General features: G+C 40.9%; 1 protein-coding gene across 7 annotated transcripts in view; it reads right to left on the bottom strand.

Moving 5' to 3' along the window:
- The window catches only part of prtga (protogenin homolog a (Gallus gallus)), a 232,761-nt gene that overhangs the window by 99,911 nt on the left and 111,451 nt on the right, over nucleotides 1–21,399 (bottom strand). For all 7 annotated transcript variants that reach the window (XM_069911024.1, XM_069911022.1, XM_069911023.1 and 4 more), the window contains 4 exons: nucleotides 5,432–5,576; nucleotides 3,551–3,684; nucleotides 2,328–2,465; nucleotides 1,502–1,660 (listed from right to left, as the gene is read on the bottom strand). In XM_069911024.1, the coding sequence (XP_069767125.1) occupies nucleotides 1,502–1,660; nucleotides 2,328–2,465; nucleotides 3,551–3,684; nucleotides 5,432–5,576 (576 nt within the window). The remainder of the gene's footprint in view (nucleotides 1–1,501; nucleotides 1,661–2,327; nucleotides 2,466–3,550; nucleotides 3,685–5,431; nucleotides 5,577–21,399) is intronic.

Here is a 21,399-nt window from a genome sequence, read left to right on the forward strand (position 1 = left end):
CTGAGAGTAAATATAATCCCATTCCTGTCAACTTGGCTTCATTGGCTGTGCCCTCATTTCTGAGCCCAAAGACAATATAGGCCAAAGCATTCGACAAGAACTAAAGAAAAACTAGATTGTCTCTACCCTTTCAAATTCTGGACACTCCCTGGCACTCTCTGAAATGAAATGGAGACTTTTGCCAGGCCAATACTCCTCCCTTAACCAACCACACCAACAGAAGATAACTTGGTCAATCTCAATGAAGTTTCAGTTGTCCCTATTGATGTCACACAAAGCACCTCACTGTGTGTAAACAGAAGTCTCTGAGAGACGGGTTCAAAGCTGTACAAACGCCAAGCTTTTTATAATTTCTTATTTACTTAAGTGAGCATACTTTTTAGTCAACATCATAATTCTTCAAAGACTTAACAGTTTGGAGGAACAGAGGGGTCTTGGGGTCAAAGACCACAAAGCCCTCGAGGTTAACATACATGTTGATAGGGTGATTAAAAAAAGAATATGGTGCATTGGCCTTTATTAGTCGAGGGATTGAATTCAAAATCCACGAGGTAATGTGGCAGCTCTATAAAACTCTAATTAGACCATACTTGGAGTATTGCATTCAGTTCTGGTCACTTCATTACAAGAAGGATGTGGAAGTTGTGGAGAGGGTGCAGAGGAGATTTACCAGAATGTTGCCTGGATTGAGAAATGTCTCATGAGGCAAGGTTAGCAGAGTTGGAACTTCTCTCTTTGGAGAGAAGGAGGATGGGAGGAGATTTAATAGAGGCTGACAAGCTTATGAGAGGCATAGACAAGGTGGACAGTCAGCACCTTTATCCCAGGACAGGAATAGCAAACACCAAAGTGAAGGGAGGAAAGTTCAGGGGAGACGCGAGGGGTAAGTTTTTAAAATTTTTTCCACAGAGTTGTAGGTGCCATGGGTAGTGGTGGAGGCTGGTACAATGGGAGCAATTAAGAAACTCTTAGTCAGGTATATGGATGGAAGAAAAAGGTTATAAGGTAGGGGGGGTTCAGATTGTTCTTTTTGGTGAGTATATGTAGGTCAGCACAACAAGTAGGGCCTGCACTGGGCTGTAATGTTCTACATTCTATAAAGCAAGGTTGACAAGTGCTGCAGCTTTTCTCTTTGGAGCAAAGAAGGATGAGAGGTGATTTAATTGAGGTGTGTAAGATTATGGGGGGGGGGGGGGCACAGATAGGGAGGACACCAGCTTAAGGTGAATGGACAATAATTTATTTCAGTCAGAGGTAATTTGTTTTTTTTAAATGCAGAGTTATGGATGCCTGGAATACATTGCCAGGGGTGGTGGTGGAGGCTGGAACAATCAGGACATTTAAAAAAAACTTTTAGACAGGTACATGGATGTAAGAAAAAGAGGGTTATGGGTGTGAGGTGTAGATGTGGGCCTGTACTGTTCTATATTAAAACATACTAATATATTAGGCTCTTTTGTACATCTAGAATTCTTGGCTTAAAATATACTTAGTATCTTACCCAACACGGTAAGCATAGCTGCTGCCACAGTGTAATTACGCGTGCCTGGCGTGGTGGCTCGACAGACATATATTCCAGCGTGTTGGACCTTTACATCCGAGATCATCAGATTCCCATTCCCCAGAACACGAGTATTAAAAACATCAATAGATCTGTGGTCTGGTTGGGAAGAGCAGAAATTTACATCAATCAACCATAAAAATTAGATCATTTATATGGAGAAACAAACTAGCACAACTCCGATTATCCAAAATGGTCGGGACTAGACCCATTTAGGATAAACGGCTTTTTCAGAGAACTGGTAATTTTTTAAACACAACCCAGTAGCAGCAGCAAATCAGTTGTAACAGTGTTTAAACAAAAACAAACAAAACTTTTTAAGCATTAAAATAATGTTTAATTCTCACCCAAAAAAAACCTAACCACTGACACCTCCCCACCGACGCCTCGCTCCTGCCCAGGAGCCCAAGGCCCACTGTGGCCAGTGCTGGGACCCCGATGTCCCCAGCCAGTTGGGCTCCAAAAAAGTTCGGATAAATGAGGATTTTGGATATCCTTGTTCATTGGAATTTTTAAAAAAATTTCAGATAACTGAGGATTCCAGAGAATCTGATTTCGGATAATCTAAGTCGTTCTGTACAATAGTTCTCATGAAGTCAATATTAACCACATTTATGTTTAAAAACAGTTTTACAAGGAAAAAGAAATTAAGCAGTTATTTACTTGCAGATAATTTCATATCAGTGTTATAAATACTTGTCCACTTTCGCATTTGTTTTTCCCAAAGAAAGTTATTGTATTTTAAACGAGAGAAACAGAAACTCACCCAAACGACTCCATGAAACAAGAGGCTTTGGAGAACCAATGGCCACACACTCCAGCATTGCTGTCTGATGCACGGGCACAGTGAGATTTTGGGGACCTGCGATGATGACTGGTTTCTGCACGGTCTTGTGTTCCCAAGCTGCTTGTGACAGATCAATGAAAAATTGTTAATGGAAGACATTGCTATTTACTATAGCAAGGTGGCAAATAATGTGCAGCTCGTAGAAATGTGTTGGCTGAGTCAGGAATCGTACAAGCGGGTGCTCACAATGGTAGTCCTGGCGGCCGTGGCTTGTGATCATGTGAATGTTGCCGCTCTCAGACATCTGAGGTTTATAGTAAGTATGTGGCTCTTACGTAAAGCCACAGAATCCTTCAAAAAATTAACTTCCCTACAAAATCAATAAATTGATGCAACTTTCCAGTTAAAGAAAAAAAAGGAGCTTTTTTGTTTTAAATAGCACCATGAGATTCATGAAAGTAGCATAGAATTTGTGAAAGAATCACACTGGGCAGCACGGTTAGTGTAGTGGTCAGAACAATGCTGTTACGGCGTCAGTGACCTGGGTTCATTCCCACGCTGTCTGTGAGGAGTTTTTACGTTCTCCCCACATCTGCGTGGGTTTCTTCTAGGCATTCCGGTTTCATCCCACCCTTCAAAACATAGTGGGTTGGTGGGTTAAATGTGTGAAATCAGGTAACACAGGTTTCATGGTAGGACCTTCTGCGGTGCAAAATCATTAAAATTTTACAAAGAATAATCTCCAATCAGAGCAAACGTCATGTCTTAAAACCACCTGTATGTACCTTTTAATGCAAAGGAACACCTAGTAGAGAAAAAAACCAAATGACCTGATCTGGAATAATAATTAGTACAGCCTTGGCAATTTGATCCTAGCTGGGGAATTGTCCAACGTAACACCTCAGTGAAGATTATGCCAATAGAGGGAGGGAGATAAATCCACTTTGATAACCATTCGATAAAGGAATAATACTCATTTTGAAAATATGTCAGAAGAAATATGTTTTGCATCCAGAAGTGGAGGTTATGCTGACAAGTACCCAACTCTTTTGACACATCCATAGTTAAACATGTATTGGAACATTTCTGGCACAGAATGCAGACTTTTAGATTGGACATAGTGATCGTGGACATCTTCGCTTGAACATAACTGAATCAATCACTGGAAATTAGCTGGGAGAAAAGACATCCCAGTCGTTTACCTGGAATGACGGTTAAAATCGCTTCTGAACTCCTGCGCCTATTTGCAATGTTGGTCGCGACACAACGATAATGCCCAGCGTGTCGCCTCTCAACGCCGTAGATCTGAAGGATTCCTGTCGGCAGAGCAGTTATCCTGAGGACAAAAAGAATTTGCCTTCTAACAAAACTTGCTGATTTATACAATAAAGGAATTATTACAACCAACTGTGTCAGGAGTTTGTACATTCTCCCTGCGTCTGCATGTTTTCACTGAGGACTCTGGTTTCCTCCCACCCTTCCAAATGTCCCGGGGGTTGTGGGTTAATTGGATGTAAGTGGCAGCACGGGCTCGTGGACCAGAAAGGCCAGTTATCGTGCTGTATGTCGAAAATCAAACTCAAGGTACTGTAATGGTAATAATTCAGGGCAACACGGAAAAAGGAACAAAAACAACAATGTACAGAACTGAAATACTATATTAAATTATTCATTTCAAATTGTTACAGTTCCGGTTCCACTTGTTCTGAGATCCAGGCAGTTTGGCTCATTTTCCTGGGGTCTGGAGTCTGAGTGCATGTGGTTGGAGTCAGGAATGCAGGAAGATTTCTGCCAGGGCCTGGAGTGAAACTTAAGAGTTCATGGAAAAATGTGAATGCTACCATGTAACTTTTTTTTTTGTAAAAGTTAAAAAACTGTTGGGGTATTAATAGAAATAATATCCCATAATCAAAGATAATCTGTTGGTTCATCACCAAAATCCTGACAGTGCTCGATTGTTGGAGTTTAAGATTCATTTTGGTAGCTTCTTGTTGTAATAATAGGTGTAATAACAACAGGTGGTAATATTACACAAAATTGGCTTTCATCTGTCATGAAGCAGACAGATTCACCATCATCAAAAATTACCAAGTGCCTCTTACAGTCAGAGAAAGAGAAGCAAAAGAGAATTCTACCCCCCCACCCTCCCACCAAAAGTCACTGGGTCCGTAGATTTGCCTCCTACAGCTCCTCTAGCCACAGGGTACAGTCCAAACCGGAGCTCTAGATCTGAACCCCTGACACAATCGGGAACTCTTCAGTGTCCTCGCCCCCTCTCGATGCCTGGTACCCCTTCAGACAGTCTCGAGCCAGTCTCCAGAAGTACGCAGCATGGTGAGAATCCTTTGACCGCAGTCCCCAGCATTCCACAGCCCACGCGTTCCTCAGCCACGGACACCTCACTGTTCCGCCGGAATGGTTACCGTACCGACAGTCATCTCTGCATCTTCCTCTCAAACAAAAGGTGGTTTCCCAATTTTCTTGTGCCCTGCGCCAGTCCTCTGCTTCCCCTGGACTCTGCAACCCCTTGTGGCCACTGCCAATCACAGGCACTGCCATCTTGGGCACAGACCCTGTGATCGCATGATTTTAAATAAAGCTAACATTGGCTCCTTCAGCAGGCCGTTTATAGTTCCAGAGATTCTACATCCAATGTCTGGAGGTCACTATCCCTTCCACAAGTTCCCTTTTCTTTTACACTGTTACCTTGATTAGAGGGAGGGGTCAATTATATTTAGTCTTTAGGTTTTTTTTCTTTTTATCTTTTTTTATTTAGATTAATTTGGCAAATATGGGTTTAACATGGTTATCATAGATTAATTCAATAATGTTTCAAATCTGGGTTAAGGAACTGTTAATGTAGTTCCATCTTTTTTTGTGTATATTTGTACCTATATGAGATGACTTGTTATGAGCTTTCCTTAAAATTTTGTATGCAAGTTTATATTGTTATAAACTGTGTGACAGCAGCTCCAGCAGTACCGCTGTTTATTGCGTATTCCATGGAAAACTATTTTAAATATGCAGACTTTTGTTTTCACAAGTTGATGTAAAACTACAAATCTCCCAGTTGGGTAGAATACCTGTCGGTCGCCAGGGGTAGTGCTGTCCGGTTGAATTCCCAGGTTATGATTGGTGGAGGATTTGCGTGGATCTTGCAGATAAATCGTGCCACTTCACCTTCCATCACCGCTGTTGTGGTCGGCTGAACTTCAAATGAAGACATGCCTGAAATAAACAAAGCATCACCATGTTTAGAAATTGTTACAAGCCCAGAGGACCCCAAAACCCAGCAGCAATAGACATTTGCCAAGACTTAAACAAAAGTTATTTTTAATTATCTTTAAACATGAAAACAGAATCAATCTTTAACTTATCTCTATTAACTTAACTAAACCCAACTTAACCGTATGATGTGTGTGTAAATTTAAGAAATTTCTTTGATTCACAGTCCAATCTCACTTCTCATTCTTCCAAGTTCACTGGTTGTAGGCAATTCTTATACTGAGCATAGAATTTAATGTGTATAAAGTTCACCAGGCTTTGGTGCTTGAAAGGTAAACGTTTACTACTCAGGAAGGTTCTCGTAGGGTTGGCAGAGAGAGATTTGTTGTTCCAGGATTTCCACAACTGAGGTACCACCATTAGTCACCTCAATGTCTTGCTGATGAAACTTGCCCCATCAGGGTTCTCCAGATGATAACCTCTTTCTTTCAGGCTACCATAGAGTTCCTTTCTGTTCCACTTATTCCAAGAGAAACATCCGCCACTTTGGAGTTTCTGTTTCAGCGGTGACTGTTCAGTTTCTCTCTCTCACTTGCAAAAACCCACTCCTTCTCCAGCAAACAATAGGAGTTAGTCTTCTGCTCCCATCTCTTGTTTTTAGTTAAACAAGAACCCAGGAGTGACCTTTGAGTGAGTACTTTGCAGAAAGGTCAGAAGTTTTGTAAAAATGCTCAACACAGACGGCCTGTCTCCAGTCCATTCATTTCATGACATCATTTCAATTAGCACCTACTTGTGAAATGTGCATAGCATTCTCCATAGTTTCTGTAAAGCTTCAGTATTTCAAATAAGATCTATTTTAAAGTATGTGTATGTATGTCACCTACTCTAATTTTACCAATTTATTTCCCAAATGCATTTCCAAATATTCTATCACAAAATTCAAAATAGTTATTACGATAAAAATCTCTAAAATGTCACATTTGTAAGAAGCTACCAAAATGCTTCCTAGAAACAAATCAAGTTAATTCCCCACCAAGTAAAACACGAAGTCTGCAGACCCCATGGTTGAAGTAAAAACACGATGCTGGAGAAACTCAGCAGGTCAAACAGTGGAATTCATACACAAAGATAAAGATACTTAACTAACAGGTCGGGCTTGAGCCCTTCATCAAGGTGTGAGCAAAGTGCAGGCAAACACAATGACAAAATGGTGGGGGGGAGTGCAGGGGAGGGGGGATGGCTCTGAAATGGATGGAGAACAGGAGGAAAGGAGACAGAGGGATAGGGAAGAGAGGGAGGATGGGATGTGGTCAATGTTGATGCCATGCGGTGGAGGGTGCCCAGACAGAATATTAGGTGCAGCTGAAACTTTGGTTATGAACCTTTGCCATATAAAGTACACAACTTGACCTGCTGAGATTTTCCAGCATGAGTTTTCACTAAACCAGATCACACTACAATGAGAACCAAAGGTTATTTTCAATTCTATTTTTGAATTTATACAAATACATCCCACAAAACACTTTTCAAAGGAGAGTTTAAAAAAATCTCCCCTTCAACTTTTAAACTAGGTTGGATGAGATTTCTGATTTATTGTTAGAGTACATTCATGACATCATATGCAACCCTGAGATACTTTTTCCTGCGGGCCAGTCAGAACTATTACTAAATGGTAGTGCAAAAAAACCTGTACACAATGTTTTTTTCTTCTTTGGCTTGGCTTCGCGGACGAAGATTTATGGAGGGGGTAAAAAGTCCACGTCAGCTGCAGGCTCGTTTGTGGCTGACCAGTCCGATGCGGGACAGGCAGACACGATTGCAGCGGTTGCAAGGGAAAATTGGTTGGTTGGGGTTGGGTGTTGGGTTTTTCCTCCTTTGCCTTTTGTCAGTGAGGTGGGCTCTGCGGTCTTCTTCAAAGGAGGCTGCTGCCCGCCAAACTGTGAGGCGCCAAGATGCACGGTTTGAGGCGTTATCAGCCCACTGGCGGTGGTCAATGTGGCAGGCACCAAGAGATTTCTTTAGGCAGTCCTTGTACCTTTTCTTTGGTGCACCTCTGTCACGGTGGCCAGTGGAGAGCTCGCCATATAATACGATCTTGGGAAGGCGATGGTCCTCCATTCTGGAGACGTGACCCATCCAGCGCAGCTGGATCTTCAGCAGCGTGGACTCGATGCTGTCGACCTCTGCCATCTCGAGTACCTCGACGTTAGGGGTGTGAGCGCTCCAATGGATGTTGAGGATGGAGCGGAGACAACGCTGGTGGAAGCGTTCTAGGAGCCGTAGGTGGTGCCGGTAGAGGACCCATGATTCGGAGCCGAACAGGAGTGTGGGTATGACAACGGCTCTGTATACGCTTATCTTTGTGAGGTTTTTCAGTTGGTTGTTTTTCCAGACTCTTTTGTGTAGTCTTCCAAAGGCGCTATTTGCCTTGGCGAGTCTGTTGTCTATCTCATTGTCGATCCTTGCATCTGATGAAATGGTGCAGCCGAGATAGGTAAACTGGTTGACCGTTTTGAGTTTTGTGTGCCCGATGGAGATGTGGGGGGGCTGGTAGTCATGGTGGGGAGCTGGCTGATGGAGGACCTCAGTTTTCTTCAGGCGACAATAGAGGACCTGCAAAAACTTTTCCTCCACACCCTCAATCAGGTGTTTAAGAGAAAGATTCTTTAAAAACTGGATCTGGGGAACACTTTTGCAACAGTTTAGGGAGCAAGAATGTTCCTTTCTGAAAAGCTGATGCAACCTGTAGCATCTGAGGATGCACTTTTGAAACAAAGTATTTGCTCAATCATTCTCAAGTATTCTTTCATCTGAATTAATGAGTTAATTACTTCATTAAGTTTAAATTTCAGGTCACTTTTTTTAAAAAAAAGCAGAAAATTATGTATTTGTACTCAACCGCTGCATGAAAGCCTTCGATACTTCCTCGCCCTATAAGGACACCACCCGAACAAATCGAGACTACATTTCCACCCTCCGAGCTTTCATTAACAGACACAAAGAGGTAGTGAAAAAAATGTATCGCTATCACTTGGTAGCCTGACTCCCCTCTACTTATAAAATGATAGATTGCGGAAATGAACAGCCGTGTACCTATGGACAAAAAAAAAATCACACATAACTTAAAGAATAAATATGAAACTTTTGTAAAGTTATGGCAGCCATACCTGGACCACATAGGGGTCCCAGGCGCTGACATCAGGGCTTCGTGTCATTGGAGCACTGGCCTGGGATTGGCCAGGGTTCCCACCAGAGATCCCCATCTTCTCGCTATGCGACGGTCACCTGGGATGATGCCCAGGTCCACACGGTGGCCGCCTTGGTTGACCATTTTGCAGGCCGGCCCGCATCTCCGTGCATCAGTACGCCATTATATGTACAAAAACGTAGTTTCCCCAGCTATACTCTATATACTTGAAATGTATGCAAGCTCTGACGGTGACTGGATCTGTATATATGGAAGGGAGAAGTGGGGGAGGGAGGGACTGTTTTGTTTTGGTTTGTGAGACAAAGTTTAATATATTGTATATTTAAAATGTTACTATGTATATTTTTTGGAAACAAATAAAATATTCAAAAAAAAGACACAAAGAGATCCTTAACTACAGTATGTACTTTGAAGTCAAGTGAACTACAATTTTTTGATTTTTTACTGTTCTAAACTGGATAGGCATTTTATAGAACATTACTTTGACATCATCCACTTCATGTTTGGCATGAAATCTAAATCCATGAGAGCTTTTTGCTCATTTTGCATACATGATGGACTGCCCTATACAAGTGGTTACCACCTCACAGATGTTTTTGTGGCAATTGAATGGATCCTGACGAGGAGTCATTTCTCACACTCCGGGCCCTGAAAGAAACTCCAAACTCTTTCAGGATTGCAGTTACAAATGAGAAAGCTTCCTTCAGGATAAATGACGTTCTGGGCCAAGCCATGCAACCTATACCAGTGTTGCAAATGTGAGGGCTCATAAAAATTTCACATCTCTGGAGAATTAGTAACTCATCATTATCTACAGAGGAATTAATTCTGAGTTCCTGTACAAAGAAAGACACCGTTTGTAGATCAATACAAACTTTTTTGAGGATTAAAGAAACCCAAAAGCTAATCAATGGGTGAAAAACACAGATTGTGGCCAGTTAATAATCAACCAAGCTGTAGGGGGTGCAATAAAAGTCAACGATCAATCAGGCATCAGAGTGAAAAGGTGCACACCAGTTACCAAGAAAGAAAAAAACCAGGCCCTCCTCAATCAGCACTGCAAAAACATTCAGTTTCAACAGAAATACAGTTACAGCAGCGTGCAAGGCACCCTTCTCAACAACCCAGAGTTAATCTCACAAATACCTCCACCATAAAAAATTTAAAGCTTCTTTACTTTGTGTTAAATTTATGGGGGAGCAATCACTGATCAATATAACTGAACTCAATGCTAGTGTGTCAGAACAGGAAAACGTGAGGCCAGGATTCCTCTTCCCAGCTTCAATGCAGTCTTCCTGTTGGGTGACAATGAATGCTGAACCAGGAGTAGTTGTGGTGCCTCTAGGGCTGAGTAGTTTATTGACATTCACTGTGAAAAACACACACACACACACACACAAGAACCATGGCTTTTTTGGTTGAGGCACTAGACAGTGAAGAGCTTCTGAAAAACTTATCTCAAACACCAGTCATCATTATTAGGGTGAAACAGGACTGACAAGAATAAATTCTGGACAAATTCCCAAATGGACCAATTCATTCAATATACCACTCGGCAGTCATGGTTCTTGTTGAACTCGACAAATTGACAATTAAGTCAAGAGGATTAGTGCAAGAATGTCAGAAATATACCACCCAATTTAAAGTCAGAGTCAAATTTAAAAAGTAATGTTTATATATCTTATGTGGAAACGTAATGGCCTTTACAATTATAGAGTGGCTGAAGTATCTGATTTTAGCGTGAATGTAAAATGCACTCGGCTTTTGTCTCTGCACAATAACACTGAAGGACTACTGCTTAAACAACAACTCTCTTGTCAGATTCCCTTATATAACACTATTAGCTTCCTGTGAGATGAAAGCCAAGAACTAGCCAATACTAATCAGATTTACAATCAGTTAAGGTCGTCCATATGTAGCAGCATTTTGCACTGTGACTGTGAAAGGTCCGAGCTTCGAGTGCTGTACGTATTACAAGCTTTGCTCATGTGGTCCAGAAAAGCAGATGTTGGACGAGATGTAGAGCACAGCAATCAATACAAGGATTTCAATCAGGAACAAGATACTCATTTCACAACAAACTCTCTGAATTAGGACATCAACTGAGGTCTATTACAGTGAGTAACTTGAGCAGGTCAAGCAGAAGTTATTCTGCATTTAGGAAAAAAGTTGCATTTTGGCTAGATGGAGTGTACAATAGCAACAGTAATTTGCAAACAAACTACATAGAATTCTTTCTTGTCCTTAATTTAGCCAATAATCTACGAAATGGACCATAGAATGGAACAAATAAATTGTTTTGTCAGATTACAGGAAAAGGACAAAGTATTCACCAGAAAAAAATTCAAGAAATTTTATTCATCAGAAAAGCTTAGACCAGAAAATGTCAGTATATTTTTGGCTGTACAATTCTGGCTTGTGTTGACAGTTACTCCTTCTGACAGTGGAGTTTCAGTGAGAATCTTTGCAAAAGAAATGTAAATTTGACTGATTCAGAGTAAGAACGCCATCATAGAAGCAAGGTCTGACACAGATAATGTGGAATTGTCCCTTACTGTTGGAAAATTGAACAACTTCATTAAACACTTGCCACTTAAAGTTCCTTGAGGTTCATTCTCAGATGGAGACCGATACAGAATTCAAAATCCTCTGAGAACAATGGAAACAAAATGTCCTTTGACCTACCTACTAGGTGGTGATCTTTAAAACTCTGGTGCTCCCCATGCACTCTCTTCTACATTGGGACAACTGGATGCAGACCAGGAGATTGTTTCGTTGAGCACCTTCACTCTCTCCGCTGCAACAGCAGGGAGCTCCCAGTGGCCAACTATTTTAATTCCACACACTATTGCCACATTGATATGCCTGTCCACGCCTTGTACTGCCAAACCGAGGCTTCCTTCAAATCAGAGGAAAAACATCTTGTATTCAGTCTTGACTGTCTAAAAATATCCAACTCCACCCCTGTTCTCCCATCCCCAATCCTTCTGTCTCCTTTACTCCAACTCCCTACCTTCTTGGCCCTCTGCCCTCTCCCCGAATCACTTCTTTCTCTTCTATCCTCACACCTTCCTCCCTTCTTTTGCCATCTCCCCTCCACCCCCCCCTTCACCCCAGTTTTTATTCTGGCATCTGCCCAATTCTTACTCCTCCTGAAGAAGGGCTCAATCCTGAAATGTTGATTGCTTTTTTTTTTAACTTCCCGTGGATGCTGCGAGACCTGCTGAGTTTATATATATATATCTATATATATAGATATATAAAATTTCCTTGAAAAGTAATTTGTGGGATGTATTTGCACAAATTCAAAAAATACACATTTACATATTGCTTTAGAAGATAAATCTCAAGCTATCCAAAACAATTCAGATCCTTTCACAAACCAAATCACTCCCAGCCAGTGAAAAGGAGTGGGGATGGGGGAGATGGCCCCTCAAGCTCATTCACCCATTCACCAGATGAGAGTAATTGGGCAACACCAGCTCAGAATGTGCATCATGGAATGCTCCAATCTGTATTCAGGAAGTGGAGAATGCATATTTTAGCACAGTGGCTAGAATACCATCACAGGGCCAACAATTAATCAACTTGAAGGAACTTGTACGTTCTTCCCCATCGCCGTGTGGGTTTCCTCCCACATTCCAGACCAGTGGTTTTCAACCTTTTTCTTTCCACTCACATCCCACTTTAAGTAATCCCTATATCATTGGTGTTCTGTGATTAGTCAGGGATTGCTTGAGGTGGGATGTGGGTGGGAAGGTTAGAATCACTGCCCTAGACCCAATTGTTACTGAAATATTTTGCTTGAGAAAAATTGTCATTGGAGATATGAGACCGTTCACATAATGAGTCAATTAGGAATGATTAAAAGTGGTTTTCAAACTTTTTCTTTCCTCCCACATCCCACCTTAAGCAGTCCCTCACTAGTCACAGAGCATCTATGACATAGGGAATAATTAAAGTGGGATGGGAGTGGAAAGAAAAAGGTTGAGAGCCACTGTTACAGCTGTACAGGATTTGTAGGTTCATGGGTGTTATAGATAGTGCGGGCTCATGAACTGGAAGGGTCTGCTACCGCGCTCTATCTCTAAATATTGATCTAGAAGTTCCCTTTCTGGATACAAATGAGATCAAATTTGAAAAATAAACAATCTTTTAAGATACTAGGTGTTATCACAATGGTACTAACTTAAGCTAGTTCAACATCTTGCTACATTAAAATATTCCCTACCACAGACAAAAAAAAAATTGAATTGGGGCATCAAGGAACAGCTCTGGTAGAAAACTGGTTTCTTGACATTTCATCGTTTATCAATTTTATGAGGAAGCAAAAGAAAAATTAAAATCTAAAGGGAAAAGAGCGAGAAGCCTATTTAATGCCCTTCTGCATGAGCAAGGTGCAATTTCAAAATCTGTTTGATGCAGGGTTTCAAGGAAACATGGACTCTTTGCCATGCATTACAGGAGTTGGTTCACATCTCTTGGCTGCATTGATAGTCAAACCTGTTGGAGAAAGGTGCCAAAGATGACAATTGTGCTGCAAAGATTGCATGCAACCAATCTGGAGAGAAGCCACCAGCTTTCTGACGCACAAAGAGCTGGAGAAACATCGGTCTTGCGGCATCCATGGGAAGTAAAGGTAGCCGATGACGTTTTGACCCTGTGCCCTTCCTCGGGAGTTCAGAAAGTTTTCTGGTAGAGAGGTTTAAGACACAAAGGGGAGTATGATGGATATAGAAAATTATAGCACAGTATAGTCCCTTCGGCCCACAAAATGGTGGTGACCTATATGTACTTACAAACAAACTGAACCCTCCCAACCTCATAACATTCTATTTTTCTTTCATCCATGTGCCTAAGTATCTCTTAAATGTCCCTAATGTTCTAGTCTCCACTACCATCCCTAGGAATGCATTCCAGACACCCACAATTCTCTCCATTTAAAAAAAGTTTACCCCTGTCGTCTCTCCTAAATTTTCCTCCCTTCACTTTGTTCAGATATCCTCTGGTGTTTGCTACTCCCACTGCGTGGAAAAAGGTGCTGGCCATCTGCCTTATCTATGCCTCTCATAATCTTGTAGCCCTCTCTTTGCTCCAAAGAGAAAATCCCCAGCTCTGCTAACTTGACCTCAAGACATCTTTTCCAATCCAGGCAACATCCTGGTAAATCTCCTCCGCTCCCTCTCTAAAGCTTCCACATCCTTCCTGTAGTGAAGTGACCAGAACTGTAGTGATGCAGAGTTTGGTTTCTGAAGTTCAGTTCCATGGATTTCAATAGAAGTAACATTTCAGGTTCAGTCTGAAAGTTTTCTGAACTGTGCTTCGCCTTTACCCTCCGAGGAATCCTTTCTACCACATAATCAGTTAGATCAACAAATTATTCCCACTTTATATTTAGTACAAATTAGTTCTGTGTGTACCATAGTAATTTCTGGGACCCAGTCTCACTCCCAGAGAAATCAGGGCAGGCAACCAGATTGTTTTGTGAGACTTGTGAGAAAAACACTGTCCAAACAATCCCACCACATCCTCCTCTCTCCCGACATCTCAACAGACTTTCCCCCTTCAACTGGTTATCATTTTATTTTGAATGCTACTATTCAATTTGTTTCCACCATCATATCTGGTTACACATTCAAGATTATAGCAGAGAACATACTTCTGATCCTCATAGTGCTATTGATTCATGGAGTTCTAGAGCACAGAACAGGACTTTGACCCAAGTTACCTACGTGAGCTCACCCCAGTTGTCTGCATCTGGGTCACATTTCCTGTTCGTGCATCTGTCTAAATAAATGTCTGTGAAGCGTGGCATTGCATCCACCTCTAGATCTTTGCCAATCATCTTAATTCTGTGCCTTCTCTCAACAACAGTTATTCCCTAGATGCAATAAATTTACATTCAAAGAGCATGAAAATTTTTGTTAGGCAAGTTCAAATATGATCTTCTGTAATTTTCATCATGTCTTCTTGGTGGAGTAAAATTGTAAGAAGTTATTCACCAATTATATTGTATAAGAGGGTTTATAGCTGGTTACAAAGTAACAAAATTCATGAATTATGTTCATAACAAACTGACAATAGGAGCCATTTCATTGACAATATACAGTAAAACCCCGGCATCTAGAATTGAAGCAACCAGCAAAAAAAATTGAGAAAAATAAATTTAAAAATTAAAATGGATAGGTTAAAAAATGCAAGTTTTAAATTGTACAACTAAATGTTCTCTGATGCAACACATAAATCTTTGTAAAAGATGGGAGCAAATATTCAGCCAGCGGATGCCTTGGATGTGCTTTGTTTGTAGCGGCTGTTTGAATAAAGTTGTGTGAAACAGCAATGGTGTCGCCCAAGATGAAGAGCTGGTCGATGCTGCTCAGCGCTGGGGTGACTCTCTTAAAGTTTCTCCTTATCCCTGCTGAGTAAGAGTTGCCCTGCTCAGAGGCTTTATCTGTAAACTGGAGGGGGAGGGGTGTAATTATCTATAATGCTCCGTGCAGGGGGATGAACCTGCAGATGCAGCAACAGTTAAATGTTTTAAAGAATGTGACTGAAAATAAAGTGAAATGCTTTAAGGTTTATATATTCATGCAAGTGAAGTTTGTTCAGTGTAAGTAAGTATAGTATTTATGTCTTTTAAACTGTTTTTCTTAATGGAGGTATATTCATTAGGCATTATAAGATTGACTCTCAAGCAACCAGAAAATACACTTATCTGGCATCTACCAATCCCAATAGGTGTCAGATACCAGGGTTTTTTACTGTATTATTCATTTATCTCTTTGGCTTCACCACAATAAGTAAATATCCACCTGGTGACACTAAGTTTAGAATGGGAAAGAGAGACCAACCTCACAACTACATAGTAACCTTTGCCAATTCCATTGCCAGGAATTAAATAAATAATTAAATGAGGAGAAAACAAAGGTGCTTCATAAGACAGGCAACAAAGCAAATGGGGCAACTGTTGGGAATCAACAGTCGCCCCATGAAGAGGCCAAGGGAAGAATGAGGCAGGTTACGTTTCTGTCTCTAAACAATAGGATAATCATTTGTCTCATCCACTTGAATCTCTTCATCCATATTAACTGGATCAATTACAAAAAATATTCAAGGGATTTACTTTAACTTTCTCTAAAAACATGCTGAAGTATGGGATGGGAAGTAGGATGCTGTGGTTTGCATTGATTGGGTAATGCTTTCCCAAGATACAACTCCGAGACCATCAGAGGAATTCTGATGACTGCAATGTTTGCGCAAAATCAAATTGATATGTGTTGGTGTATTCTGGACTGTAGCAGTGCCAGCACCTCCAGTAGATAGAATGGTAGAGTACAGGAACAGACTCTTCTTGATGTCCAAATCAACTAAAACTCTGCTGCTTGCACATGATGGATGCCCCACCACATTCCTACCTTTATCCAAAACCTCTTAAACACCACTATTGTATCTGCTACCATCACAACACCTGGCAGCCTATTCCAGACACCTACTACTTTGTGTAAAATATTTGCCCCATATATCACCCTTAAACCTCCTCCCCTTCACGTTAAATGCATGTCCTCCAACAGAAGAGAATATGGTGTCCGAAATGCGGCACGACCACCGTTAACATTTAGGTTGTCTATTATGTGCATGACAAAGTCCATCGATCTATAATCAAACTAATTAATTCTATCAAAAGATCACCCTTCCAGTTATACTAGTTGGACCTGTAAAACCTCCCGAGTACATTCTGTAAGAAAGTGTACAAAGAACTACTGGAGGAACTCAGCAGGTCAGACAGCATCCATGGAGAGCAATTGTCACCCAGCGTTTTGGGTCTGGACCCTTTATTAAGAATATTTCATTACATAATTAGGTTTTGCAGGGAGAATGTTCTTGCTATGACAAGAATATACATTCAAGAGAAACACTTAAAACTAACCTGAGAATGAGCCATGCAGGTTTGCTTAATGCACGGCCGATTCCCAAGTGCGCAGTTTTAGAATAAAGCATGAAGAGCTAAACACACATTATAAAGCTCAACACTGGACAGTAAAAATAGAAGGATGAATTATTTCTGAAGAGCTCTGCTGGCAGCAAAGTGGATTATTATGTAATTACCATATGATAGAGGAAATAATAAAACAATTTGATTTCTGATAGCTTAACATCTGCTCTCCTGTTTTGCACATTATACACTCCCACTGCCCTTGGATTACAATAGGAGCACTTGCTGCTTCATTGGAGAGCCCAATTCCCTCTGATTATACAATATTTGAGGCAGTTTTAACCTTGATGGATTCAAAGCAATCTACACTAATTATCACTAACAATTGGTGAGAAGGCTTTTGTTTTCAACAAACTTGGATTAAGATGTTTAAATTTGTTCCAAGTGATTTAAATTAAAACTTTAATAATAAAAAGTTTCTCACCAGCTTAGAACATCAGTATCCATGTTCTTCCCGATGCCCATAAAACATGGACAAAAAAGTAATGTACAATGGCTTCTCGGTTATAAGATACCACCAAAACAGCTCTTCAACAGGCTGTCAACAAAACCTGTTCAACTTTTTAAACCTTTTTCAAGTTTAACTTTTTACTTTGCCATAAGTTGCAACTTCCAAGTTCCACTCACTTAACAAGAAACCTTCATATTCCTCTTTACTTTTGTAATCAAGTATGTGATCACACTCTAATGACAATCAAGGTCCTAGTGAACTGGTGAAGGGCCCATTTTAAAAAGCTCTCTCCACAAAAGGTTACATTCTAAAAGATGAATTCTTGTGCATTGTTTCAAAACCATCGTAAGCTTATTGACTTTAAAAGTGTAAATAATAGTTTATACAACTTACGTTACAGTCACATTATTGTAGAAGAGACAGGCCTCTTGCTTTCATGGGTAGTTGCAATAATCAACATGAAATAGATCTGTCATACAACTGCTTTATTTTGCAAATCAAAGGAAATTCTTCACATTTAATGTAATAATATGGCAAATGTTTAAAAAAGATGCAAATTGCCAAAATGACAATGATACTATGTATTGTCATATACATTGTACAGTGTACATATGCACAGAATTCCTGCTTGCTGCAGCTGAACAGGTACAGTAAAATCCCCAGGATCTGGATTCAACCCAAACAGCTGGCAAAAAAAAGCCAGAGGAAAATGAATAAGGATAAATAAAAATTTAAATAAAACTTTAAAGTTGTAAAATTAAATGTTCTCCGAAACAACACACAACCTCTTGGGGGAAGATGAGAGCAAACATTCAGCCAGCGGAGCACCCTGGTCACGCCCTGCCCGCAGCAGCTGTTTGAATAAAGTTTTTTTTGAATAAAATGGCATCACCCACGATGAAAATCTGGTTGATGCCACTCGCCGCTGGGGTGACTCTCCCAAAGTACCCTCCCTATCCCTACCTGGTAAAAGTCTTTATCTTTATTAGTATTAAGCATATTAGTAAGGCTTTATCTGTAAACTTGGGGGAGGGCAGGTTAATTACGATGGAGGCAAGGTTAGCGCAATGGTGTTACTGCAGCATAATCGGAGTTCGAACTTAAAGTTAAATTGTGTAAATTACGGGAATTACCTGATTAACGTGAACTTTATATACAGGTAATTAAGGACTACAATACTGATTTTTTTCTCAATTTACATTTTGCATTGTCTTTTAAACTGCTTATGTAAATGAGGGAATAAAGAGAATGTGAATGGAATGCCAAGCAATCAGGCTGCTTGCCCTGGATCAGACCTGCACTCATCCCAGAAAGTGGTGAGGATTCCATCATGCTGCTGACCAGTCTGTGCCTTATATATGGAGGAAAGCCTTTGAGGCACAAGAAAACAAGTTACCCACATTGCCAAACCTCTGACTTTCTCTTGTAGCAACGGTACTTGTGTGGTGAGTCCATTTGAGTTTCAGGTCAGGAATGCTGCTTCACTACCAAATTTGGATCAGGAGGATCAAGAGGGTTTGAGTGCCCCCTTCTCTAGAAAAGAGATCAAAAGAACTCTGAACACTTTGCAGACTTGTAAATCACCAGGGGAGGATGATTTCCCCTGCTGAATTTTATAAGAGTTCAAAGATCTCTTAATGCCCCTTATGAAGGTGGATCAGGTGGCAGAGATGCATACCATCCCAGAATCTTTCTCAATGGCAATCATCACAGTGATCCTGAAAAACGATAGGGACACATTGAACCCTTCTCCTATAGACCCATTTCATTACTGAATGAAGATTATAAAATCAGCAAAAGCATTGGCCAATAGATTGGTGGAATATTTGCCAAAATTAATGAATCCAGACCAAGCTGCATTTGACAATATTACTAGATTGGTTAATGTAGTACATCTTGCACAGTCAGAAGTGGAGCTCTAGCTGCAGAGAAAGCCTTGATAGATTGGAGTAGAACTTTCTGTTCAAGGTAATGGAGACATTTGGATTGGGACTGTTAGAGTTATGTGTTGTGTGGTTTTATGTTAAAAAGTGACAGTTTGCCTTAGAGAGCCAAGGTGAAGGTGAACTGCTGAGAGAGTGGGAGACAGACTGAGCATGTGCAGAAAATGATCTAAAGATTTCTGGACATGGACGATAAACCACCAGCGGGGGTTCTGAGGAGTGGAAGGAGGCCCAGAGCACGTCATGGTCTGGAGGACAGTTTAGAATGTTGGTATTTCAAAAAGGATGAACATTCCGAAGGCAGCCAGAAGGATCCGGACCAAGCCAGTTGTTCCTCTCTCTGCAAGCAACACACTCTCTCTCTCCCTAAGGTCTTTTGGCTTCAGTTTACCAAACAAACTGAATTTTGTTTATGATCTTTGCTTCAATTGAGATCGAAGTTTTGTGAGTTTTGTGTCTATGTTTTTCTGTGGGCTGGTTGGAAATATAACTTAGACTTTAATTACATAAGTTATATTTAGGCTGGGGAATTTATTACTTTTACACTGTTATAGAAATTTGCATAGTCACCAGTGGGCATTGTTATAAAAGGGGGATTTTGAATTAAAATTTGAAGGTGAATTTTTTGTTAATAAAGTAATTGTTCATCTTTACCCCTGTGCAATATGCCTTCTTTGTGGTTGCTGGTTTGATCTTGTAACAAGACAAACATTTATTAATTATGACACAAATACAAACTCCAAGCTAAAATTATTACAAACGGGCAGGTGTCCCCAGTATTTCCATTGAGTAGATCCAGTGGGCTGTCCACTGTCCCCAGCGCTGTTTATACTGGCCACTGGCAGAAGCCATTCGACAGTATTCAGACAGAGGTTCAGAGGGCCCAGGAGGTGCACAGAATCAATCTATTTGTTGATGATATGTTAGTATATTTGACGGATCCTGGGTGATCGTTGGCCTAGCTAGGAACCGCACTAAAGGATTTTGGCGAGATCTCTGGGTATGGGATGGATCTGGACAGGAGTAAAATTGTGCCTATGATAGGAATGGGAGGGGGTGGGGGGTGGGATTGTAGACAATGCCAACGGGAGATTGATTTGTATGGCCACAGGAAGACATTAAATATCTGGGGATGGGAATAGACAAGAATGATCGCGACTTGTACAAACTCAATTGTCTCCCTTTGCGCCGGAACATTGAGGAGGACCATGGTGGATGGAGAACTCTGCCCATAACTTGAGCAGAGTTAACTGTGTCAAAATGAGGGTGATGCCAAGGCTACAAATATCTATTTCAGTCATTATCCATTCTGTTGGCTAATATCCTCAGCCCATGTGTCAGGAAGTTCCTGTGAAACTGGAAAGTGGTTAGCATCTCCATGGAAAAGTTGACTTGGGATGACAAACTGGAGGATTTAAAATTGCCAGATTTCATAAAATATTACTGGGCAGCCCAGGTGAGGTTTATCGCCTCACTCTTTGAGGGAGGGGCCGCCCTCCTGAGCACAAATGGGATGACATGCAGTAGGTGAAAAGATAGGAGAGTTTATATATAAAAGAAACACTAATTTAATTTCAGAGAAAACAGATGACCCCACACTAAAGTATGTTCTCAGACATGGCAAAGAATAAATCAATGTATTAGATGGAAGGTGGGGGTATCTCCCAAAATGCCCTTGACCCGGAACAATTCAATGCCCTTGACTCTGGGTAATAAAATCCAGGACACATGGTGCCAGAAGGGGATCAGGTGTATCGAGGATTGTTACAAGCAAAGGCAGCTCATGTCATTCAAGCAAGTGAGGAATAAATATGATTTGTCTAATAGAACATTCTTCTGCTATTTGTAACTAAGATCTTTTTTAAAGGACAAATTGGGACCATCCATGACCCTGCCCGTGTGTAGTGACATGCAGATTCTAATTTGAAGGGGGAATGTGGGCAAGCTTATTTCTATGATGTATTTCATATTCCAAAGTGAGGGCCTGAAGCCAGGCAAGAGAAAGGTTGGAGATGGACTTGGGCACAGTCCACGAGGAGAGGTGGTCAGATTTGTATCTGGACAGTATGGCAACAGTCAGTAATGCCAGGTACAGGTTGGTGCAATACAATTTCTTGCACCAGCTGTACCTCACACCACAAAAATTACATAAACCTAAACCAGAAATCTCAGAAATGTGGTTTGGGTGTGGTGTGAAGATTGGAACCTTTATCCACTCCACCTGGCTG

The sequence above is a fragment of the Narcine bancroftii genome, chromosome 14 (genome assembly GCF_036971445.1).
Source record: "Narcine bancroftii isolate sNarBan1 chromosome 14, sNarBan1.hap1, whole genome shotgun sequence".
NCBI lineage: Eukaryota > Metazoa > Chordata > Chondrichthyes > Torpediniformes > Narcinidae > Narcine > Narcine bancroftii.